Below are 26,553 nucleotides of genomic sequence, written 5' to 3'. Positions count from 1 at the left end.
ATAAAAGATCCCATGGTACTATTTTGAAGTAGAGCAGGGAATTGCTATCCAGTGTCCTGGCCAACACTTATCCCTCAACTATCACAAAAAAATGATCTGGTCATTATTTTATTGCTGTTTGTAGGAGCTTGCTGTGTGCAAGCTGGCTGCCGCATTTCCTACATTACAACAGTGACGACACTTCAAAAAGTACTTCATTGGCTGTAAAATGCTTTGGGGCATCCCGAGGTCGTGAACGGCACTATATAAATGCAAGTTCTTTCTTTCTATCTGTACTGACTGCATCAGATGCACCAACTGGAAGAGAAAACAAAAGCTGGTTACCTAAGGCACTGGACAGTTAGTGCCTCTGCCTCCACCACAAAACAATGAGAATAACATGACACATCGGAGGAAATCGGAGAATTTTAATACGGCAAACACATTTGCATCACAAAATGTGCGTAATTTTTTTTCATACTGGTAGTATTCAGTCTCGAGACAAAGCTTCCATCATTTTTACCAAAGGCTAGATATGAAAACAGCACTACATTAGAGGTTTAAAGATGGAATGTTTCACACCAACTTAGTATGTGAGAGTTAAGAACCTTTGAATAATGTACATGCACTAGATCTGCTCGGAGATTTGTAAGGGTACAGCACCAAACTGTTGAACAGTTAACACCAATGAAAATAAAAGCATGAATGTGACTAGGCTTCAGGTGCACAACACCCATTGGGGGAAAAATTCAGTTGGTTGCACCTCCCGTTAGCACCTTAAGAGGGTGCTAACAGGACACAAACCAACTAGCGCCCAGGCCCTGCACTGCTCACGCCTCCCACAAAATTCAGCGGGAGGTTAGTGGTGGCGCTAACCGGTAGCACCCTGCAGCACTGCACTACTGGCGATGATGTCATTGGTGTGCACAGCGCCCCGCTCATGCCCTGGCCACGATCCTCGGGAGCGCCCCTTGAATTACCGCCGGACGCTATGTCTGACAGGGTGGGGGGGGAGATGTACCTGCAGCCGGGGAGGCGCAATTTAAAGGGGAGGTGCGGGGCGGCCATTTTTGTTGCTGGACGCCTGCCAGCACTCCTGTCCCAGACCTCCTGAAATGCCCACCCCCCCGCGGAGTGCTGGCTGCGCTCCAAGAGCCCCGCACTTCTCGAGTGCCGGGCTCTTTTGCCTGCACTCCCGATCCCCGGAGGCCCAGCTGGGCCCCAGGTCACGCTGCACAAGGCCCCTCCCCTTTAAAAAGGGGAGGAAGGCCTGCAATACCGCAGCGTGTGGCGCTGCAGCACATAATGCCGCAATATTGACTCACAGCGCCCCAAGAGGGATGCGGGGTGCCTCCAGTAGCGCCCCGCTTCCCTCTTGGGGCGCAACCACTCAATTTCTGGCGCGGGGATGCTAATTTTTCTGGGGCGCTACTTTTAGCGCCCCGGCGAAGTTAGCGCCCCAATTGAGGCGCTACTCAATTTTTAGCCAATTGTGTTTTTAGACGTAAAAAAAAATTCTGATCGAGCTTAATTTTTCCACTTCTACAGATTCTGTCCGGAAAAGTACATACAATATACATGAAGTACTGAACCATATCCGCTGCAGTGGGAGGAGGAGATCTGCATCATCTCGGCTTCCAGAAAAGGGCTCAACACTACCTGGTACTTGATGTTCCAGGTGAAGTTCACACGTTACATATGCAGATGGACGGACGGCAGTCATATGGGGCAAAAAATATTCAATTGGACAATTTTGATTAGGTAATACAAAGATATACCCACCTTGCAATTTTATATATTTATTTATCTGCTTAGCATTCATTCAAATTGATGGACATCAGCCAGGTAATGAAACATTTTTCTCTTGTATAACCTTCAGCATTAAGCACCCCAAGGTAAAGTAGAATCTGGGACACAGTAGAGGCCCGTCTATTCTGTCTCAGCAATGCACCCAAGCTCCAGCCTTATTCTACTAGTGGGAATTTTTGCTAGTTCCTACACTGGCCATTTTAATGGCTACTCCAAGATTCCTACATTTTTGCTCAACAGCCAGCAGAGGAGAATTTTAACCGATCAACCAGAATTGTATTCAAACACAGTTGACTGGATGAAGGGACCCCACTGCAGCATCCGTGTCCTTCGCACTTTGCTGTTTATACATGCTGTGCTTGCCAGTGTACAGCTTCTGAACAAATAGTTCCCATAACATACAGGAATGATCTAGATAAGAACATAAGAAATAGGAGCAGGAGTAGGCCAATCGGCCCCTCGAGCCTGCTCCGCCATTCAATAAGATCATGGCTGATCTGACCCTAACCGCCAATCTCTATCACAGAACTATCTCCTGAAACTAACAGAATTAGACACACGAAATAGGAGCAGGATCAGGCTACACGGCCCCTGGGCCCGCTCCGCTACCCACAGGGCCATGACCGATCCGAATCTAGACTCATGACCCGTAACCCTTAATTCCCTTTACTTCTAGGAAACTGTCTATTTCTGTTTTAAATTTATGTAATGATGTAGCTTCTACAGCTTTTTGGGGCAGCATATTCCATGGACCTACCACCCTCTGAGTGAAGTAGTTCCTCCTCATCTCAGTTTTGAAAGAGCAGCCCCTTATTCTAAGACTATGCACCCTAGTTCTAGTTTCACCCATCATCGGGAACATCCTCCCCGCATCCACCCGATCCAACCCCTTCACAATCTTATATGTTTCAATAAGATCGCCTCTCATTCTTCTGAACTCCAATGAGTAGAGTCCCAATCTACTCAACCTCTCCTCATATGTCCATCCCCTCAACCCCGGGATTAACCGAGTGAACCTTCTTTGTACTGACTCGAGAGCAAGTATGTCTTTTCTTAAGTATGGGCACCAAAACTGTATGCAGTATTCCAGGTGCGGTCTCACCAATACCTTGTACAACTGAAGCAATACCTCCCTATTTTTATATTCTATCCCCCTAGCAATGAAAGCCAACATTCCATTGGCCTTCTTAATCACTTGCTGCACCCGCATACTAACCTTTTGAGTTTCGTGCACCAGGACCCCCAGATCCCTTTGTACTTCAGTACTTTCCAGTTTCTTGCCATTAAGATAATAACTTGCTCTACGATTTTTCCTGCCAAAGTGCATAACCTCACACTTTCCAGTATTGTATTCCATCTGCCAAATCTCTGCCCACTTACTTAGCCTGTCTATGTCCTCTTGCAGGTTTTTTATGTCCTCCTCACTCACTACTTTCCCTCCCATCTTAGTATCATCTGCAAACTTTGATATGTTACACTCGGTCCCCTCCTCCAAATCGTTAATATAGATTGTAAAGAGTTGGGGACCCAGCACTGACCCCTGCGGAACACCACTAGTTACTGATTGCCAGTCTGAGAATGAACCATTTATCCCAACTCTCTGCCTTCTGTTAGATAGCCAATCCTCTATCCATGTCAGAATATTACCCCCAATCCCGTGATTTTTTTTATCTCAAGCAATAATCTTGTGTGGCACCTTGTCAAATGCCTTTTGGAAGTCTAAATACACTACGTCCACTGGTTCCCCTTTATCCACCCTATATGTTACTTCCTCAAAGAACTCCAGCAAATTTGTCAAACACGACTTCCCCTTCATAAAACCATGCTGACTTTGTCCTATTAAATTATTATCCAAATGTCCTGTTACTGTCTCCTTAATAATGGACTCCAAAATTTTACCTACCACAGATGTTAGGCTAACCGGTCTATAGTTTCCAGCCTTCTGTCTACTGCCCTTTTTAAATAAGGGTGTTACATTAGCAGTTTTCCAGTCTGCCGGGACCTTTGCCGAGTCCAGGGAGTTTTGGAAAATTATTACCAATGCATCCACAATCCCTACCGCCACTTCCCTCAAGACCCTTGGATGTAAGCCATCAGGTCCAGGTGACTTATCCGCCTGGAGTCCCATTATTTTACCGAGTACCACTTCCTTAGTGATTTTGATCGTGTTTAGCTCCTCCCCCCTTTAGCCCCCTGTTTGTCCAGTGTTGGGATATTCTTAGTGCCTTCTACTGTAAAGACTGATATAAAATATTCATTCAGTGTTTTTGCCATCTCCATATTTCCCACCATTAATTTCCCGGTCTCATCCTCTAAGGGACCAACATTTACTTGAGCCACCCTTTTTCTTTTTATATAACTATAAAAACTCTTACTATCTTTTTTTATATATTTTGCTAATTTACTTTCATAATCTATCTTCCCTTTTTTAATCAATCTTTTTGTTATTATTCTTCGATCGTGGCGTTCAAAAAGGAATTGGATAAGTAACTAAAATTGGAGGGCTTCGGAGAAAGGGCGGATGGGGGTGTGGGACTAGCTGAAGTGCTCTTGCAGAAAGCCGGCATGGGCTCGACAGACCGAATGGCCTCCTTCTGTGCTGTAACCATTCTATGAAAGCTACTTTAGTTCATTAAATCATTAAAAGGATGGCAAATTGTCCTGTGCTACAGCTACAATATTAAAATGCACCAACATCCGCACCCACCTCCCCCCACAAATTGGCAACCGATATCATTCACAGCTATTGCGCAAAGCTATTCACCAGCTACAACAAGGAGGGCTCTTTAGCTGCCCAGCACATGGTCACATGGCAGGCATCCCATGCTGATTCTCTGTACAAATCTTCTGAATGACTGGTGGAAGAAGCCAACTGCTGCCCGCCACCAACCTTTGTTCAAATAATTGGCACAACTGCAGTCAGATTCCTGAGCAAGCAACTCTGTGCCTGGCTGCATCCCTGGAAAAATGCACACCAAGCAAATTCAACTGAACTGGAGATGATTCACTCCTGGTAATAATAGTAAGCTTCAATACAGCCCTCAGCTCTCACAAGACAAAGCCAAAAAGCTTATTGCACAGTTGCCCTCTATTGAAGCCACGCAACCATATCCTCATTCTTCTTTTGGGAAGTAATCGTATCAAAAACAATGTTATTTTGTGCACAACACAATACACAAGAAGTTTCTGAATCGCCGCCAACCCTCTTCTAATGAATGGAATTACCATTGCACAAATCAGTTCTAAGTGAGACCAACTAGAGGTATCTTGGGTACTACTCTAAAGCAAGATTTTATACATATGCACACATGGATTGCCCATGCGGGTTCTCATTGCAAATCAGAGAATACGTGGTTTAATTCTATGTAACACATAATGGCCTGGAGTTTCTGCATGATTTCCACCCAGATAACAACAGAATCTGGGCGGAATGAAATTCAACAGCGCAAACGATCGCGGAATTTAAAGTGCAAGTGTGTTGCGGCTATCACCACTTTACACTGGGGTTTCCGGTGATTTTTTATGCTGTTTTTTCCCCTTCCTAGCAAATGGGCACCAAGAGCAATTGTAATACCTCACTGCGCTCAGATGATTCTTGCCCAGACCAGGAATCAAACAGAGAACCTTCTGCTCTGTTTTGCGTTAGTACAACAACCCACAGTTCATATACCCACTGAGCCATTTAAGGAGCAGCTGGTGGAGCTTAGGTAGTTTTACTAGATTAAACCACTTTTTAAAAAGTGTGAAGTCAGGAAGCACTTTTTCCATACATAAAAGGGTTGCAATATTCAAGTTGGAGTGTTTTAACCCAAAATTCAGGCCCCTGACTACACAGTGCAGGTTTGGTGGTCTTTCCCATTGTGAGCATGTTAAAGAATCAGCCACATAACCTATTCAGAAAATTACACTGTCTCATGAAAGAATTCTGGCCTTATTAAAACATGACAAACTGGGTCTGGAAATCTAGAAACCGAACGATGAAAAAGCTGTGAAAGCATTCTGGCTAGAGATAAAATAGTTGTTGACACTGAATCAATAACCTTACTGAAACTGAAAGTTAAAGGCTCCGGCAGGCTGAACCTTTCGGAATGAAACAATGGTCCACCCTGTACAAGGTGTTCTAATTTACACTTCATAAAGAAGCACATAAAAGTAAGAAACATCTGCCTTCGTAAAAATGACATCAAGTAAAAAACACACATGCCGTAACACCGTTTTTTATGGTAAACTTAGAACACCTAGAGAAGAGACATAATTCTGTAATGCTACCAGCTGAGGTGACTAAGAATTGCAGGGGTCAACAGAAAAATGACTAGAGATAATTAGCTTACATCAGCAGAAAACCTTAAAGGAAATACCACTGGAAAAGGGTATAAATATTGAACTCTCAAATGGGATATAGACTCGCTTTAAAGGGGCAAAGTGATTCTCGGCTTCAGAGGCGGCTCTGTGTCTACAACATTTTGTACCTCGGGGATCAAAGGTATTTGATTTTGGTGGATATCCTGAATAGAACTTTAAGAACTGTAAAACTGTAGCAAAGTTAAGATTTGAGAGTAAGGTTCTCTAATAGGATTGTTAAGCTTTCTCTTTTTGGAACTGTTAATGTTGCAATTGACTCACCAACTGTAAATTACATGTCGGTTCTTTAATAAATCTATATATTTTTAGAATTGTCTCACATAAGAATTCTGTATCAAACTCGCGAACTCAATCTCTGTACACTCTTTGGTGAGGAGTTGCAGAATTCTGGGGGAGTTTTCCGGGCCCTCAGAATATCTGGAACGTTACAGTCTAGCTAAACTTATTAAAAATGTGCTATCTGGAGGACGGTAACATTTTCAGGTTGTTCCTTTCCTTTAGGGAGAGACAGTCCGGACCTTTAGACCCAATTAAGCGACTTTAGGATTCGGCTACCTCAAACTTTAGTTGAAAGTGAACGTCTGAGGAATACGCCTGATCCGGGGTAGCCCTAAAGGGGCTAGGACTAGTAATTATCCCTTCAAGCATTCTTCCAACATCAGGATGTCAGAGCTTCACGGGACTTGAACACCAGCTTCCTAGAGATTGGTGTCTGTATACACTAAATTGGATTGGTCTTGCCAGCCTCCCAACAGAGGAAGTGAACAACGGGGGTTGGAGTCGTCGATGCAATATCAGTTCAAGGCAGCTCACCACCACCTTCTCCAGGGCAATTAGGGATGGGCAATAAATGCTGGCCTTGCTGGCGACGTCCACATCCCTTGAATGAAAAAAAAAGCGCGCCAGATCCCACAGTGATGCACACTGCTGGCTGAGCATGACATGAATGCAGAGCCAACATTGTTAGGCAGCATCGGCTCCTTGGTAGCAGTGAGGAGCCCGAACAAAGTGGATTTCCTACCAACAGAAATCACCGGATTGCAGTCTGTAAACAAAATATAAACTCACAAAGGAAGCTTAAAGGAAACAAATGCTTATAATAGGACACAATGAATTACCTCAAGTTAAACAAGCCGGCTACGCACAAAACGTCAAAGGATATTAATTTTTATTACATAAACAGATCGTAGTGCATTAAACAACTGCATTCATGCGTAGCCTGTGGCAAGAGATAAAGATTAATGCTCTCCCTCAAAAAAAATGCAAGCCTAAAAAAATTCTCCTAAAAGAGAATATGCGACATTTCGTTTAAATACGAGAGAAAGCATTAAGGCCAAAAAAAATTAGCGTAAATTGGAAGGGAATTGCCCAGCCCTCGCAACAAGAAATCAAGCAGATGTTGGGATAGGAAAGTGAGCGCATTTGCATACTAAGGGGGAAAAATTCGGTTGCGTAGCACCTCCCGTTAGCACCTGAGCGCGGTGATTTTTGCGCCACTCGCAAAATTGACCAGACATTTTGCGGTGGCACTAAACACTACGATCTCCTGCACCCGCGTGCAATGCCCCAGACCGGATATTGTGTGGCGCCCCCTGCCTTTCCAACTGCTGCTAGCAACGACAGGTAGAGGGAAACGTTTTGCAGTCGGGAAGGGGCTGGGGGAGCACGCTTTAAAGGCGGCCGCTTCCTGTCTTTTCTTGTTGGCAAAATATTTGGTACACACAGGTTGAGGGGGAGAGATTTAACGCTGTTCTAAGGAGTTTTGGCCCTCGGCACCACTTTTGAGGTTACTAAGCGCCGAGCTCTTTCCCTGCGCCTATCCATTAGGGCATCCAACACAATTGCTTTAGAGGTCTCTCCAAGCCAAGATTCAAGGCTGCAATGAGCAGGGTGTGGCTGGCCAGCAAGATGGCCCCTTCCCTTTAAGAACTGGATGGCTCCAGTCTGTCTGGCTTCCATGGTAACTGACATCGCTTGAGCTTCGGTAGCGTTCTGAGGTAGCGCCTCGCTCCCTGACGTTAGCACCTTGAGTGGTGCGTAGCGCCTGATTTAGCGCTCAAATCACCTCTAGGGGCGAATTTTACAGTCGGAGGCGATAATTAGCGCCAGGCGCTAAACTTTGCGCCCGGCCGATATTAGCGCCCCAAAATGGGCGGTACTGAATTTCTCCCCCTAAATATTTAGTGCTCAGTTAGTATTCTAACTAGCCTGATTCTGCATATTGGTGCCAAGGCACTAGTGTAACACGCTCCCCTAATTCCACTATTAACGTCGTCAGTATTTCACCCTGGTGTTACACAGCTCAAAACCTGATCGCCAAACCAACCTAAATCTGGAAGGATACATTTAAAAAAATAAAATAAACTGTACTGCTGGCTATCCTCCTCCCCTCGCCCCACAGGTCAAACGGGCACCGTCAGAAATGATTCATGTTCCACTATTATGTTCTGTCGAAATCCTAGTGGAAAATAACTCGTGCCCACCAACAAGCCTCTCAAATTCCCTGGTGCACTGTAAAACTTTCTAAGTTAATGCTTTAGGGAATAAAAACAGCAATCAACCCTATGAGCTGGTGTTCAGAGGAAGAAAAATTGCATGCCGCACTCTTTGGAAATGTGGGCAGTGATCTGAAGCAAGGCTTTCCTTCCGTCAGTCTCACAGGATTTTCCTCATGGTCGCTTCCATTTAAAGTGGTGTCACGGTTAGTCAGCAATTTCTACTGGACAAGTGTGGCTACAGTGGCACCATTTTAGTCAAAAACACCTCACATACACTCACAATACAGGTAAATGTACTTCACCTGTGTATAATTACTAAACATTTATCACCATTCAGTAACCAAGGAAGCAAAGCACTCATTCAAAAAACACTTGCACAAACACACTGCTTTTCATCTTACCATTTTACCAATAAATGAACAAAAAATATAAATATTGAGGTCACATACCCTGTGACTGTGTCTATTACTCATTTTTCTTTTTACTAATCAGACATGCAGTTGGCCACATCTGGGCTCCCAAGTCGCCACACGTGGCCAGTGGCTAATGTATTGGGCAACACTGATTTAATGTAACTGGGCCACATGCACACATCTGCATTTCACCGTAGGAAGCAGATGTTTCAGTCTGTCCCATCACAGCTGACTTGGTTTGCTGCAGTCAGTCCAATCAGCAACTGGGCACAATAATTCATCGAGTGCCTTGTGGAAACGAGGCAAACGACTGACCAAAAAAACCCACATTTTTTAATACACGCCTGAGCAAACCGACTGTAACTAAAATAATTCAGGCCACATGAAATTAATGACAAACTGTGAAAGAGTGTGCAGCAAGGTTGGAGAAATGTCACCATTTTTATATAGCAGGATTCAAAATGAAGCACAAGCACATGTCCCAAGATGAGAAATGGAACTTTCTTGAATGTTTGGGGGGGGTGGGGCCCACAGCACCTCGCTATTGAAATGCCAAAACACAAAATCGCTGGAGTGGTTTCCCCACATCGGAGTAGGTGTGGCTGTTGTTGTCAAAACAACAAATTAGGTTAAAAGCTGCTTTGCGGATGTTCTAGAAGATTCGTTCATCTGTCACGAGCAATGGGACAGATCACGATGGCTCCCTAGCATCCTGACCCAGACATTACTGGCGAGTAGACATTTAGTACCAGTCTCCCATTACAGCAACAAAAAACACACTGTCAACCACACACATTAACTGGATTGATAAATCAGGAAGCTTCACAACAGCGCAATAGAATACCTTAGGCAACAGCTTCTTTGATTTGAAACATCTTTTGAATTTACGACACATATTGTTCATTTTCAGTACTGGGCTCTGAAAAGAAAGACAAAGACTGTAAATCAGGTGTGTGACGGAGTTTGGCCCATGAGGGAATATATTCACTAGAAATAACTAAATATTACTTTTTCCTCCCCCGCTGAAGGTATTTTGACTCCTTGGTGTGATACAGCTCCACAGGGACCAGTCTCTACTATCGGCCATTATGCACGGGTGACCTTGGACTGTGGAGGAGGTCAATGGGCCCCCCCAACAGGGGTCGTCTCTGGACGGAGTGGGTTTCCCTGGCCAACTTTCCTTTCCCTAGCCCAGAGATGCCGAGGCCAATTCTAGCACTTGTATTGCCATGCCAGTGGACAGCAGCGAACTCAGCACAGACATGGGGCCTTTGCAGTCTGTATAGCTCCTTTCTCCCACCCTCCCTTACACCTCTGAAGTGTCTTGGGGCATTTTGCTACATTAATAGGCACTAAATAAATGCAAGTTGTTGCTGTTCACTGGTAACCCTCCCGAGGCGGAAACACGGCAGCACTTTTTTAAAAATAAGTAGAGAAAAGAAAGAACGTGCATTTATATCGATATTTATGACTTCAGTACGTCCCAAAGCACTTTACAGCCAGCTTTATACTTTTTGAAGCGTAGTCACTAAAATGTAGGAAACACGGCAGCCAATTTGCACACAGCAAGGTCCCACAAACAGCAATGAAGTAATGGCCAGTTCATCTGATTTTTAGATGTTGGTCGAGAGATAAATACTGTCCAGGACACCAGGAGAAACTCCCCTGCACTTCTTCGAATAGTGCCATGGGATCTTTCACGCCTTCCTTGGGGGGGGGGGGGGGGGAGGAAACAGTTGAAAGGGATCTGTAAACCATTGGAGCCTGAAATCAACAGTATAAATGTGAATTAGAGAAACAAAAAACATTAAATGATTCCACTCTCCAACTCTCCAACTCCTGCCTGAAAAGTGGCAATAGGTTAGTGTACGATTGGTAGTATGAAAAGTGTCAGTGCATCTCTGGAATGAGTGACTCCATGAAGGCATCCTGACTGAAAGGCAAGGACAATGTAGGAGTTTATGAGTGGGTAGATTCTACAGAAAGCAACAGACTTGCTAAGTAGTAGACTGTAGGAGCAAGACATTTGCGACTAATCAGATAGGTGATTCATCTCCCACCGACTCAACAGCTAGACTCTTTATTACAGTAATTACAGAGCCATAATGTGCATCAGAGTCTTCAGGTAGGTGTTTTCTCCACTCTTTCCCCCCCCCCTCCCCCAAAATAAATGCACAACATAAAAAGGGTTGAGTCCTTTATGCTGAACATACTTCCCTTCTTTCAACAGACGTAGCCCAATAGCCAACCGTTCAGTGTTTATATGCTGCAATGAGCATGGCAAATTGCACACAACACAATTCGTACAGCTCAGTGAAATACTGGCACCACCTAGGGCGATGAAAGCACGCATTTACTCTTGGGCATGTTAGTGTCTGCTGCACTGGGAAACCCAGTCTTCAAAACTCAAGTAACCTGGTACTGTGCTAATCATTTCTGTTACTGGAATCATCAAAAATTAAGTATTCAGGCCTCTCCAATAGCACTTCATTAAATGCAGCTTCTTCATTTTATTGCACTCTACTGCATGTATATATGTTGCCAGTTTGGTCTTCATTTTTTAATGACCCAATATCCAGTAAAATTAGTCCCCACACTCCCCCTAACAACTGACAATTTCTACAATCAATCCCCAGTTTTAAAATTTGTTCTTGGGACATGGGTGAAGCTGGCAATGCCGCATTTATTGCCCAGTTACAACTAACGTTAGCGGATTTTGCTTATATACAGATTTCCCACCTTTTAATTGTTCCCCAAAACACACAAACATCTTTTCTATGGCTGTTGAGAATTTCAACAAATGTGGCATGGAAGGAGGAAGAGTTGTTATCTCAAGTCGCACACATATTGGCAAACAACCACAATATTCTAAGCTAGCGGTTTTCATTTTGTTGAGGGACACAGTCTCAAGTGCTGCCTTGTTGAGTAATATTCCAGCATGGTTCACCATGGAATGATGGCACATGGGTCTGCACCCACATTGTGATCTGAAACATGCCAGCGAGGTAATAGGCCGAGAACTTTCCCACAGGAAGTGTCTGTGGGGGCAGGGTGATACTGCAGAGTTGGTACAGGTCCAGGTCCTATAGGGTTTAGCAAGTCTTAGTTTGTTCTAGCGAGTCTTTTAGTTTACTCAATGAATAGTGAGAATATGCCTCTCAATTCTCCCATCACCTCCATCCCCACCCCCTTTCAAAGCATTCCTTTACTTTTTCTTCATCAAACAGCAAGGAGGACGACAGTGGACTACACTCAATCTGTTGCAAATGGAAGTTGACAGACTTGTAACAACAGCTTACATTTATATAGCGCCTTTAACATAGTAAAGCGTCCCAAGGCGCTTCCCAGGAGAGTAATCGGGGAAAAAAATGACACCAAGCCAAAGAGAGAGAAATTAGGACAGTTGACCAAATGCTTGGTCAAAGAGGTACGTGTTATGAACTTTCTTAAAGGAGGAGAGTGAAGTGGAGAGTTCTAGGGAGGGAATTCCAGAGTTTAGGGCCTAGACAGCTGAAGGCACGGCCCCCAATGGTGGGATGAAGGAAGTGGGGGCATGGACAAGAGGCCAGAGTTGGAGGAATGCAGAGTTCGCAGAGGGCTGTAAGACTGGAGGGGGTTACAGAAAGGAGAGGGGGGGGGCGCAAGGCCATGGAGGAATTTTACATAGAAAGAAAAAAAACTTTTCTATAGCGCCTTCCACGACCACTGGACGTCTCAAAGCGCTTTACAGCCAATGAAGTACTTTTGAAGTGTAATCACTTGACCAGATAATCTGTTTTTGTTATGTTGGTTGAGGGATAAATATTGGCCAGGACACCAGGGATAACTCTCCTGCTGGGATCTTTTACGTCCACCTGAGGGGGCAGACGGGGCCTTGGTTTAACATCTCATCCGAAAGACGGCACCTCTGACAGTGCAGCACTCCCTCAGCACTGCACTAGAGTGTCAGCCTAGCTTCGTGTGCTCAAGTCACTGGAGTGGGACTCGAACCCACAACCTTCTGACCTAGAAGCGAGTGTGCTACCCACTGAGCCACAGCTGACACTAACATAGAACAGGAATAGGCCATTCAACAGCTTGTTCCATCATTCGACTAGATCACAGCTGATCTGCACCTCAATTCCATTTACTCGCCTTTTATCCATATCCCTGGATACCCTTACCTAACAATAATCGGTCGATCTCAGTTTTAAAATTCCAATCGACGCAGCAGCTAGTGCCTTTTTTCTGTTTGGGGGGGGGGGCGGTGGGGGGCGACAAAAAGAGAATTCCAGATTTCCACTACCCTTTGTGCGAAGAAGTGCTTCCTGATTTCACTCCTGAATGGCCGAGTTAATTTTAAGATTGTGGCCCCTTGTACTAGATTCCACCATCTGAGGAAGCAGCAACTCTGCCAACAACCCCAGGTGAACAGGAAGGCCAGATACAAAGAGCGGACACACAGCTTCTGGGCCTCACTAGGATTACCACACCTCAAAATGGCTGCATTTACACTGTGCACAATGTTTCACTTGAGTGGCATTTGAGCCAATGACTGAACCAAGGTAGCTATTTCAACATAATTTCCTTTTAATTACAAATGTCTGCACCCCTTTTCCATCTCCTCCACCCAAAGAAAAGTGTTGATGAATTTCATGCTCAAGGTGGTAAAGGATATAAACATGAAGTCAACAGGCAGGAAAGGCCAGCTGGTCCATCAAGCCTGCCCCACACCCCATGATGGCTGAAGCATCATGACTAGACTCTTAACACACCCACCCCCCCCCCACCACAGCCATGTAATCTCCTGGGAGAGGAAAACAAAAACAAAAAAAAACCCAGAACAGATCTAGGGCTAATAGCAGAAAAGATACTCTGCAAAATTCTTCTTTCAGAAGTGGCATTTGGAGAACACAGTTTCAAACAAAACGAGTATGTTCGTGTTCTCGGTCCCCATGAAAAGTCGAGTTCACACATGTGGGATGTAGGAACCATAGTAGAGGTTGGTGGAACCAAGAAATATTTGGTTGAAATTGGTGATAACATCCAAGGTGTTCATATAGATCAAATGATCTCTGCTATGAAAATAAATTTTTGTGACTAGAAGGCAGTTTCCAGTGGAGTGCCGCAGGGCATCAGTACTAGGTCCCTTGCTTTTTGTGGTACATATCAACGATCTTGACTTGAATATAGGGGTTATGATTAAGAAGTTTGCAGATGATACTAAAATCGGCTGTCTGGTTGATACTGAAGAAGTAAGTTGTAGACTGCAGGAAGAAAGTAATAAATTGGTCAGGTGGGCAGAACAATGACAAATGGAATTCAATCCGGAGAAGTGTGAGGTAATGCATTTGGGGAGGACCAACAAGGAAAGGGAATACACATTAAATGGTAGGACACTGAGTAGTGTAGAGGAACAAAGGGACCTTGGAGTGCATGTCCACAGATCCCTGAAGGTAGCAGACCAATTAGATAAGGTGGTTAAGAAGGCATATGGAATGCTTGCCTTTATTAGCTGTGGCATAGAATACAAGAGCAGGGGGGTTATGCTTCAACTATATAAAACACTAATTAGGCCTCAGCTAGAGTACTGCGTCCAGTTCTGGTCACCACATTACAGGAAAGATGTGATTGCCCTAGAGAGGGTACAGAGGAGATTTACAAGGATGTGCGTCGGCGGGAACTCAGCGGCAGCAGCGGGGCTATAAAAGTCCCAGAGACCAGGTAAGGCCTACCAGTCTCCAGTCTGGGAACTCGGAGGGAAGGAGAGGGGTAAAAAGTAATCCAAGTGTGACGTCACCAGAAAGCGGGTAAGTGATTGGTTGGTAAGTATTTCTCCCTTTTGAAGCTTAAATCTCTTTGGTTTATAGTTTCTAAGGTGTGATATTCACCATCTAGAATCAGGGCAGAGGGTTTTTAAGAATAATATTAATAAATTTAATTAATTACATAGAATGGGAGATCAGGTGATGTGTTGCTGCTGCAATATGTGGGAGCTGGTGGACACCATTGATGCTCACGGTGATCGCATTTGCAGTAAGTGTTGGCTGCTCGAGGAATTCCGGCTCCGTGTTGAAGAGCTGGAGTCCGAGCTTCAAACACTGAGACACATCAGGGAGGGGGGAGAGTTACCTGGACTCTGTGTATCACAAGGTAGTCACACCAATTAGATTAATTAATTCAGATGTAGTCCGTAGCCAGGGTCAGGATGGTGTGATTAGAAGTGAGGCAGGTACGGGGATCCAGGAGGTAGTGTTGGAGGAGCCGCAGCCCTTGCACTTGTCCAACAGGTTCGAGGCTCTTACTCCCTGTGAGGATGGGAACAGGGACTGCGGGGAGGATGAGCAACCTGGCCACAGCACAGTGGAGCGGGGGTCCATTCAAGTGGGGGGAGTTAAAAGAAATGTTGTAGTGGTAGGGGATAGTATCGTTAGGGGGATAGATAGAGTTCTTTGCAGCCGAGAGCGAGAGTCCCGAAGGCTGTGTTGCCTGCCCGGTGCCAGGGTTAAGGACATCTCCTCTGGACTGGAGAGAAACCTGGAGGGGGAGGATCCAGTTGTCGTGGTCCATGTTGGTACCAACGACATAGATAGGACAAGGAAGGAGGTTCTGCTGAGGGAGTTTGAGCAGCTAGGGGCCAAATTAAAAAGCAGAACCACAAGGGTACTAATCTCTGGATTATTACCTGAGCCACGAGCGAATTTGGCTAGGACAAATAAAATTAGAGAGAGTTAAATGCGTGGGTCAAAGACTGGTGTGGGAGAAATGGGTTTTGCTTCCTGGGACACTGGCACCAGTACTGGGGCAGGAGGGAGCTGTTCCGTTGGGACGGGCTTCACTTGGCCAGTGCTGGGACTAGAGTCCTGGCGGATCATATAACTAGGGCTGTAGAGAGGGCTTTAAATTAACTAGTGGGGGGGGGCGGGGGGGGGGAGGTTCCTAGAGAGCAAATAATAAAAAAGCGGGGGGGAGGGGGAGGAGAGCGGGGGGGGCGGAGGGGGAGGAGAGCGGGGGGGGGGAGGGGGAGGAGAGCGGGGGGGGGAGGGGAGGAGAGCGGGGGAGGGAGGGGTAGGAGAGTGGGGGGAGGGAGGGGTAGGAGAGTGGGGGGGGGGAGGGGGAGGAGAGCGGGGGGGGAGGGGGAGGAGAGCGGGGGGGGAGGGGGAGGAGAGCGGGGGGGAAGGGGGAGGAGAGCGGGGGGGAAGGGGGAGGAGAGCGGGGGGGAGGGGGAGGAGAGCGGGGGGGAGGGGGAGGAGAGCGGGGGGGGAGGGGAGGAGTGGGGGAGGAGAGGAGAGCGGGGGGAGGGGGAGAGCGAGGGGGGAGGGGGAGAGCGAGGGGGGAGGGGGAGGAGAGCGGGGGGGGAGGGGGAGAGCGAGCGGGCGGGGGAGAGAGCGAGCGGGCGGGGGAGGGGGAGAGCGAGCGGGGGGGGAGGGGAGAGAGAGAGAGAGAGAGAGAGAGAGAGAGACTGGGGGGTGGAGGAGAGGGAGGAAGGAAGGAAGAGAAGGAGAGAGAGAGAGAGAGAAATAAGGAAATTAGGAACTAAAATCACCCCAGGTCACTAATGCAGCTCTTAGCAGAAAACATAAAATTCTTACAGGGCTTGACAGGGTAGATGCAGGGAGGATGTTTCCCCTGGCTGGGGAGTTTAGAACCAGGGGTCATTCTCAGAATAAAGGGGTCGGCCATTTAGGACTGAGATGAGAAGAAATTTCTTCACTCAGAAGGTTGTGAACCTTTAGAATTCTCTATCCCAGTGGGCTGTGGAGGCTCAGTCAGTCATTGAGTATATTCAAGGCAGAAATCGATAGATTTTGGATGTTAAGGGAACCAAGGAATATGGGGATAGTGCAGGAAGGTGGAGTTGAGGTAGAAGATCAGCCATGATCTCATTGAATGGCGGAGCAGGCTCGAAGGGCCTACTCCAGCTCCTATCTCTTATGTTCTTCAGCAATGAAGAGACAGTAAAGGCACAGAAGAGGGGAAAAGTAAGGACCAAAAAAACAGGAGAATCCATAAATAGGGTGGGGATTTTAAAACAGAAAAATGCCCTAAACACAAGAAAAAATTTAGTAATGGCTAACTGAACTGTTGAGAATAAACTGCTGAAGTTTCCAGGGAGCGGGTCATAAGCACTTTCTACTAAAACCGATGATATCAGGTCACCGATAACCTCCCAGGAAACGACGTCCTTCTGCAGAGTACGTGTTGAGCAACTAAAGGTCAAGTAGAAAACAACAAAGCATGCAGTCAAGAGGGAACCTGGTGTCTGTACAGGGAGGTGCTTTACTTTGTTGCGATTTGCAGAGCAGTTTGCTAGATTTTGACCCAAAGCACGGTTTTTGTGGACTAAGCACTTTTATCTGCTACAGTCACAGCCCGTGTGTTAAATTTACTGTGAACCATGTGAAGTCAGCTTGCACTTCATGCAGTCCTTAAAGAAGATTTTAAAAACATTAAACTTAAGATTAAGGACCTTGGTTATTCGTGTGATAATCAAATGTTTAACATACAAAGCTTCCTTTGTACATTTTGCCTACGTATTAAAATTGTACAAAATAGCTACACAAAAATAAACTAAGCTTGTATTTCATAAACAGTCAGTTTTCACTCTGTGGAACTAATGGTATTTTTTCTAGAATCTGATGGTGGCCTACAGCCTTTGTAAACGCCTCGTATCCTTTTGACTGCAACAATACAGAAGAAGAATGTATCTGGATAGAACGAGTTGATCCCGAACCTCCCAGGTCAATACGCTTTACACAGTGAATCCCCTCTAAGTCACCTTCTTCGACGGTTCCTCTGGAGTGTCTGTGGGCGCTGCGCAGGCCTCTTTGATTTCAGAGTTGTTGGAATCGGACGATGAAACGCTGACCGAGTCCATGCTCTCGCCGGAACTCCCGCTCGGAGGGGATTTGGGCTGGTCACAACTCTTTGTTGGAGTGTTGTTCGTGATGACTTCTGGCCCTAGAAATAGCCTGCACGAGGGAAAAGGGATTTGTCAGCAAAAACATTGAAAGACGATTAGAAGTAGCTACGTTCCACATAAAGTTTATTGCTGATTCAGGTTGAACTTGGTAGTTGGATACCTCAACAGTGGTCCTATATATGAATAATTTTTGAAATATATATTTGAAGCACATGCAACTTATTGACCTATTTATATCTGTATCAAAGAATTGCATTTGAAAAAAGGTTCTTTAGAGGCGCTAATTATTTTATATTTTTATGTTAACAGCATTTTTGAATGTGGCAATACTTTTGTATAGAGCCGTCTGTGTTAAGGCAGTAGAGTCTCAATGTACAGAGACTTCGATTTCTGCTCCTGATTGAAACCTAGTGGGGTTGTCGACTTGAACTTGGCGAATCCGATGGTGCAGGAAGTGTATGGTCTCTGCACTGCTCCCTCACTAGTGGATTAAAGCACCAACCCACCAATGATAAAGCAGCACCAAGAAGATTTCCCTATCCCATTGGGCCAGCCCAATTCAGACAGGAACCCTGCGTAAATCTAGCAGTGTAGAAATGGCGCTGAATTTGAATGGAGGAACCCAGTGTATAAATAAGGCTGATTTTGTTTTCACCTTGCACTAAATAAGAACCAGAAGAGCAGCATTAGAAGCAGTCTAGGAAAGTACCACAGAATTGATGTGCTTCATTCACAAATACAGGTAATACACTGTATGAGGGGGCAGGAGACCGATGCTGATTCTGTCCAAGAGCATAGAACTGGACAGAACATAGGCCAAGGATATATCAAGCGTTTGTTCTGATATAGTTAAATAAAACACAAAGTAATTAAATGCCAGGGACATGGACTATGGGGAATCTTGGACCTCTCTCAGTATATCAATGTATCAAAGTACAATATATCCAGATGCCACTGCATTATAACTGGTGGTGCATTAGGTGTTCAGTCATGTGTCAGACTTGGCTTCATCCAGCCAGAAGGGTCTCTTCTGTCAGCTGCACGATTCCTACATGAAATGTACAAATTTAACTATAGCCGTAACCCAAGTGTTACTGCATGTAAGGCCACATCACAGATTAGCACAAAAAAAATCAACAACCTCACTCCAAGTGGTCAGAAGGTTAGCAGTTGTGAAAAATGCAAAATCTGGTGCAGTTGGGAATTTTTGTAAAAATTAGAGTTGATGTACACTGTTGGAGTGAGATACTATGAGCTTGGGTATGTTATACCTGACCTGTGAGCACTTGACAGTGACACCAATACCTCAAGTTCACATTACTAGCAACAGGGGAGGAGGTTACACTGTCTAATGGATAAAGAGAGCACTGACGGATGGACAAACTCCATCAGGCTTTTGGTTTTGTATATTCAAATGACATTTGAGCCTAGACTTTCGAGCAAGTGTTATTCTAACCCAGCCATTAACCCATTTATTATAAACAGGAAAAACTAGGCTTGGGTGCTCAGAGTGGGAAACTTCCCAACATTGCCTTCCAGCTCACCTGGATGTGCACACAATTTTCCTAAAAGATGAATTTTTATTAAGGGCAACAAAGCAAAAGCAAAAAAAAAATACTAACACCACTGCTACTGGACAGGAAACTGCACACAATGAGTGAGACTTTAATAAAAGGATAAAGTTAGTGAACTCTGAATTTAATCTTTAGTAGAGTTAAAGATAGGACATAAGAACATAAGAAGTAGGAGCAGGAGTAGGCCATACGGCCCCTCGGGCCTGCTCCGCTATTCAATAGGATCATGGCTGATCCGAACCTAGACTCACGTCCACTTCCCTGCCCGCTCCCCGTAACCCCTAATTCCCTTATCAGCTCGGAAACTGTCTATCTCCGTTTTAAATTTATTTAATGTCGCAGCTTCCACAGCTCTCTGAGGTAGCAAATTCCATAGATTTACTACCCTGTGAGTGAAGAAGTTTCTCCTCATCTCAGTTTTGAAAGGGCAGCCCCTTATTCTAAGATTATGCCCCCTACTTCTAGTCTCACCCATCAGTGGAAACATCCTCACCGCATCCACCCGATCAAGCCCCCTCACAATCTTGTATGTTTCGATAAGATCATCTCTCATTCTTCTGAATTCCAATGAGTAGAGGCCCAACCTACTCAACCTTTCCTCATAAGTCAACCCCCTCATCTCCAGAATCAACTGAGTGAACCTTCTCTGAACTGCCTTGAGAGCAAGTATATCTTTTCTTAAATATGGAAACCAAAACTGTACGCAGTATTCCAGGTGTGGCCTCACCAGTACCCTGTATAACTGAAGCAAGACTTCCCTGCTTTTATACTCCATCCCCCTTGCAATAAAAGCCAAGATTCCATTGGCCTTCCTGATCACCTGCTGTACCTGCATACTAACCTTCTGTGTTTCATGCACCAGGACCCCCGATCCCTTTGTACTGTAGCACTTTGCAGTTTCTTCCCATTTAAATAATAACTTGCTCTTTGATTTTTTTCTGCCAAAGTGCATAACCTCACACTTTCCAACATTATATTCCATCTGCCAAATTTCTGCCCACTCACTTAGCCTGTCTATGTCCTTTTGCAGGTTTTTTATGTCCTCCTCGCTCACTGCTTTCCCTCCCATCTTTGTATCGTCAGCAAACTTGGATACGTTGCACTCGGTCCCTTCCTCCAAATCGTTAATATAGATTGTAAAGAGTTGGGGTCCCAGCACTGACCCCTGCGGAACACCACTAGTCACCGATTGCCAATCCGAGAATGAACCATTTATCCCAACTCTCTGTTTTCTGTTAGATAGCCAATCTTCCACCCATGCCAGTAAATTTACCCCCAATCCCATGATTTTTTATCTTGTGCAGTAATCTTTTGTGTGGCACCTTGTCAAATGCCTTTTGGAAGTCCAAATACACCACATCCACTGGTTCCCCTTTATCCACCCCGTTTGTTACGTCCTCAAAGAATTCGAGCAAATTTGTCAAACATGACTTCCCCTTCATAAAACCATGCTGACTCTGTCCGATTAAATTATGCTTATCCAAATGTCCTGTTACTGCTTCCTTAATAATGGACTCCAACATTTTACCAACCACAGATGTTAGGCTAACTGGTCTATAGTTTCCAGCCTTTTGTCTACTTCCCTTTTTAAATAAGGGAGTTACATTAGCAGTTTTCCAATCTGCTGGGACCTTTCTTGAATCCAGGGAGTTTTGGAAAATTACCACTAATGCATCCACAGTCCCTACCGCTACTTCTCTCAAGACCCTAGGATGTAAGCCATCAGGTCCAGGGGATTTATCCGCCTTTAGTCCCATTATCTTACCGAGTACCACCTCATTAGTGATTTTAATCGTGTTTAGCTCCTCCCCCCCCATAGCCCCCTATTTGTCCAGTGTTGGGATATTTTGAGTGTCCTCTACTGTAAAGACTGATAAAATATTTGTTCAGCGTTTTTGCCATCTCCATGTTCCCCACCACTAATTTCCCAGTCTCATCCTCTAAGGGACCAACATTCACTTTAGCCACCCTTTTTCTTTTTATATAACTGTAGAAACTCTTACTATCTGTTTTTATATTTTTTGCTAGTTTACTTTCAGAATCTATCTTCCCTTTCTTAATTAATCTTTTAGTTATTCTTTGCTGGCTTTTAAATGCTTCCCAATCTTCTATCCTCCCACTAGATTTGGCTACTTTATATGCCCTTGTTTTCAGTCGGATACTATCCTTTATTACTTTACTTAGCCACGGATGGCTGTCTTTTCTTTTACGCCCCTTTTTCCTCAGTGGAATATATTTTTCTTGAAAGTTGTGAAATATCTCCTTGAATGTACACCACTGCTCCTGTACCGTCTTACACCTTAATCTATTTTCCCAGTCCACTTTAGTCAACTCTGCTCTCATACCTTCATAGTCTCCTTTATTTAAGCTTAGTACGCTGGTTTGAGATCCAACTCTCTCACCCTCCAACTGAATTTGGAATTCAACCATGTTATGGTCACTCATTCCAAGGGGATCCTTTACTAGGACATTGTTTATTAATCCTGTCTCATTACACAGGACCAGATCCAAGATTGCCTGCCCCCTGGCTGGTTCAGTAACATACTGCTCAAGGAACCCGTCCCTAATGCACTCTATGAACTCTTCCTCAAGGCTGCCCTGCCCAATTTGATTTCTCCGGTCAATATGAAAGTTAAAATCCCCCATGATTATAGCTGTTCCCTTATTACAAGCCCCAACTATTTCCTGATTTATACTCCGACCAACAGAGTTGCAACTGTTAGGAGGCCTATAGACTACGCCCACTAGTGACTTTTTCCCCTTATTATTGCTTATCTCCACCCAAACTGTTTCACTATCCTGATCCTTTGACCCAATATCATTTCTCACTATTGCAGTGATTCCATCCTTTATTAACATAGCCACCCCACCACACTTTCCTTCCTGTCTGTCCTTCCTAATTGTCAAATACCCCTGGATGTTTAGTTCCCAGTCATGGTCACCATGCAGCCATGTTTCTGTTATTTGTACCGTCAACTCGTCTATTTTGTTACGAATGCTGCGTGCATTCAGATAAAGAACTTTTAAATATGTTTTGTGACAATTTATTCCTGCTTTTACCCCCTTTACTACTTTACCTTTATCTTTATACATTCTGTCCCTTCCTGACATGCTCTGGTTTTTAATTCCCCCACTGCTACCTTGCTCTATTGCCTTCTCCGCTGACATTTTTATTTTTTTGCTCTCTTGAAACCTCCCCCCCACTAATTAGTTTAAAGCCCTCTCTACAGCCCTAGTTATTCGATTCGCAAGGATTCTAGTCCCAGCACTGGCCAAGTGAAGTCCGTCCCAATGGAACAGCTCTCTCATGTCCCAGTACTGGTGACTTGATGTCAGACAAGCAGTGGGAGTCATGGAATTGAGGAGTAAGCTGGAGTTGTCAGCATAAATATTGGAACTGACTTCACGTACAGATTGATGAAAAGTTAATAGGACAAAAAGAAAAAAATAATTTGCATTTATATAGCACTGTTCACAACCTTAGGATGCTCCGAAGCACTTTACAGCCATTGCAGTATTTTTGCTGTGTAGTGGCTGTTGCACTGTAGGAAACGCGGCAGTCAATTTGTGCACAAGCAAGGTCCCACAAACAGCAATTAAATAAATAACACAATCCCTCTGCTTTAGTGTTACTGGTGGAGCAATTAATGTTGGCCAGAACTCCAAAGAGTAGTTGGTGAGTTCTCACCGAATAGCGCTGTGGAATTTTACACGTCCGTCTGAGGGGGCACACAGGACCCTTGGCTTAACATCTCATCTGAAAGACGGCACCTCTGACGGCACAGCACTCCCTCAGTACTGCACTAAGCTGCCAGCCTAGATTATATGCTCAAGTCCTGGAGAGTGGGACTGCGACCATTGTGCCCAGGCTAACATAAGCTAATTATCCCATGCAATTAACCATTTTAATAGGAGTAAATGTAGTCTACCCATTATATACCAAACATGCAATCGTTGTATTAAATATCATGTTCTATTTGTAGCAAGATGAGGCAGGAAAAAGAGAGACACACAAATATAATAAAGAAGCTAAAGTACCACTTGTAATGGAAAAACACTGAAACCCCCAATAACTTAACCTGGCAGCAACTTGGTGACAAATCTTCTCATGACTCGACATGCAAATCTAACCACCCCAATAGACTATTTTGAATGTGCTAGGTGACGGGGACAATTAACGCTGTTGGGCAAAACCATCGGAAAATGTAGTGGGGAATGTACAGTACCAGTCATTAGTTATAGAACAGCAGCAGCCAAAAATAGCTCGTGACTTTTGAATAGTCACTTGAAATAAAGTAGAGCATCAATTAATAAATGGCTTTAAGGAGCCACAGCACAGTGGGAATAACGCTCCACTGGCTACTCAAACTTTCCATTCCCTGCAGCTTGATCTATGGAAATAAGCATCAATAAAAAACCAATTGTTTGGCACAGATGGCTTGATGCAAACAGTGATAATTTAGCACTTCAAATCCCTGGTGTTGACATATTAAGCATTAAATGGCACAGGGGAGCAAGAGCGGATAGTTTGCCATCCCGCATTGCAGAATCAAATACACTGGAGCGCTCATTGTGGCCGTTAGAGAGTGACAAAAATTAAGCCATATAACATACATGCACATAAAACCCATAATGGTCATAGAGAGAGAAGATATACCAAGCAGTGATTAAAGTCTTTGTCCCCCTTGGTTTCTTTATACTATTATGGCGAAGTAAGACATGCCGCACTAGAGCCAATGCCTCTGCAAGATACATTAACACAGCATGGGTAACTACTCTCCCTCCGACTGACCCTCTACATGGGGAAATCCCTTGGCTGGTTCAGCCCTTGTTCATGGGACAGAAAAAAAATGGTATCTCAGCCTCAGGAAAAAAATCACACACACAGTGTTACTATATTAACTTGTACATAGGAGCATATCTGAGTACAGTACTGGAGCTTCAAACAATGAATGACTAAAGATAAAGTAGCAAGATAGAGGATTTTTTTCTGCTGTTTGCTGACCCACATGAAACCAGAAAAATCTTCAGAAAAAAGTGGAATGTAAATTTGATTTTCATTAAAATATTTGAACCACTTCAGGTTCCATTATGTAGGCTCACAGCTATGTGCAAAGTCCTTTCATTTTAATCCTTTTTTGTTCTCCCTCTTGTAAATGCAAATTTGAAAAGATGAAATCTAGCCATGTTGCATAAGCTGCAATCAGTGGATACTGGGAGAGGGACAATTCATAGGAATTGCTACACGAAAAAAGACCAAGGTTCATCTAGTTCGCCTTCTGCCATCCTGGAAGTCACAGGATACAATGATAGTGGAGTTGTTGACTAATTGTAGCAATCAATTTCTATCAATTAGTCGAGAACAGACCCAGACATGAGGCGAGGAAAATCCTAGTGGTGGAGAGCTCTGGGTCCAAAGTCATCTGTTCCTCTCAACTATGTTACATTTACCACATCACATCTTAAATTACTCGAACTGTATCAATCAAGTTTTTACACTCCAGTAAAGCATTAAGGACTACACATCAAAAGGCTCCATTCATGGTGAAGCTGCTGTACATGATGTCTGTCCACTGATCCCTATAATGAAGGATGCTGCCCTCTGAAGTAACTAGATGAGATGTCTCCTCTGCTTATTATGTTATACTTACCGACTGAAGCGCTTGACCATACTCTTCCTGGGTTTTGGCGATGTGGGACTGGTATCGATGGCTGACTCTATTTCACAGGATATATTATAGCTGCAGGATGGCAGATAAACACACGTTTCAGACAAGTGAACGGAGGTCCTTGTTTAATGCTCTTGTCATTTTGGAGAACTTTGAAAATTTGAGAATTTGCATGAATGATTATTTCACTTCGGAAAGGCACTTATTTCTCAGGCAAGAGAACACCGCTCATTACTTTGATTAATGATCGACAGGGGCAACAACCAGAATGGTTCTTACTACTGGAGCCACAATCTTTTCTGCTGTGTGAAAAGCAGAGAGAGAAGTATATAACTCCATGGTGCCAGACATTCTCAGAGGAGAGCTGCCATTATCCATTGTTTTTGCAGGACACTGAGGGGGAATAAAATGGTCCAACCTGTACTTGGAAAATGAACAGTACTGGGCGCGTAGAAAGTGAACTGGCTAGTATAGGAAGTCGAACTTCCAGGGCTTAGAGGGATGGAATAAGATGCAGATTCACACCCACAACGAGCTCGTGGCCTCATCTGCGTTACTATGAGAATGCACACAGCTGACAATGGACACCTCGCAAGGAATGAAAGTGGAGGATCAGTCACCTCAGGTGGCGAACACTCCATGTGCGAGCTCTAACGACACCAAGATGAGAGAGCAGGTCCTGTTGACCAGCGGTGAAGAGAGAAGACAAAACACAGGAGGGGGAGCAGGAGTTTATGTTGTGCTGGTTTTTCAGCGTAATTCACCAAAAATTGGCCAAACCAGCCCAACAGATCACTGAATTTCAAGCGCAACTTGCGTTCTGTGCAAATCAAGTCTCTGCGATCTTTTCCGCTAGTTTAAAAAAAAAACACACTAGAAGCTGAACCCATCCACAATTTCTGCTAATCGCGCCCATTTGCTACCCTTTGAGGAGGCTCTTAAAATTAAGTTTTTTTTTAGGCGCAAGGACACAAACAGGCACCTTTTAAAAAATGTTTTTAATTTACTGTACAGCAATGTAACCAGTATATGGTTCTGTATAGTTTTATTAGAGTCATTTTCAGTTATTTAAAATCTGGTTACTCACAAGTGGTGGACTAGACACCGATTAAAAATACTTGCGATAACCCCATTTTCGGCTGTATTAATAAAACTGCACCAGGTTACCACTAAATCAAGGAATATTTTTTGATGCAAACACTTTTTTTTTTAAATAGTTACTTTCTAAAACACTGCTCAAGTGCACTGGTTCATGGCAGATTTTACATTTGGCAATATGCAAATGTGTTTTTAAGCGAAAAATTGAGGGGAAAATAAAACACTTCTCAAAAGTAGCGCAATTTACGT

The 26,553-nt window shown here is 44.4% G+C and overlaps 1 protein-coding gene across 2 annotated transcripts in view; it reads right to left on the bottom strand.

The window, feature by feature from the left end:
• The window catches only part of LOC147121829 (ral guanine nucleotide dissociation stimulator-like 1), a 37,212-nt gene extending 11,662 nt beyond the window's left edge, over positions 1-25,550 (bottom strand). The window contains exons 1-3 of one of the 2 annotated variants that reach the window (XM_085982341.1): positions 25,189-25,550; positions 17,820-18,012; positions 9,906-9,980 (exon numbers count right to left, since the gene is read on the bottom strand). In XM_085982341.1, the coding sequence (XP_085838467.1) occupies positions 9,906-9,980; positions 17,820-18,012; positions 25,189-25,208 (288 nt within the window). In that variant the 5' untranslated portion in view covers positions 25,209-25,550. The remainder of the gene's footprint in view (positions 1-9,905; positions 9,981-17,819; positions 18,013-25,188) is intronic. The other variant, XM_085982342.1, reaches the window with a different exon arrangement.
• Between the last annotated feature and the right edge of the window lie 1,003 nt (positions 25,551-26,553).

This window comes from Somniosus microcephalus, chromosome 3 (genome assembly GCF_052327205.1).
Source record: "Somniosus microcephalus isolate GS21.2 chromosome 3, FLI_Smic_1.0, whole genome shotgun sequence".
Taxonomy (NCBI): Eukaryota; Metazoa; Chordata; class Chondrichthyes; order Squaliformes; family Somniosidae; genus Somniosus; species Somniosus microcephalus.
Note: the sequence above shows the minus strand (reverse complement) of the source record. Positions and strands in the feature narration are given on the sequence as shown.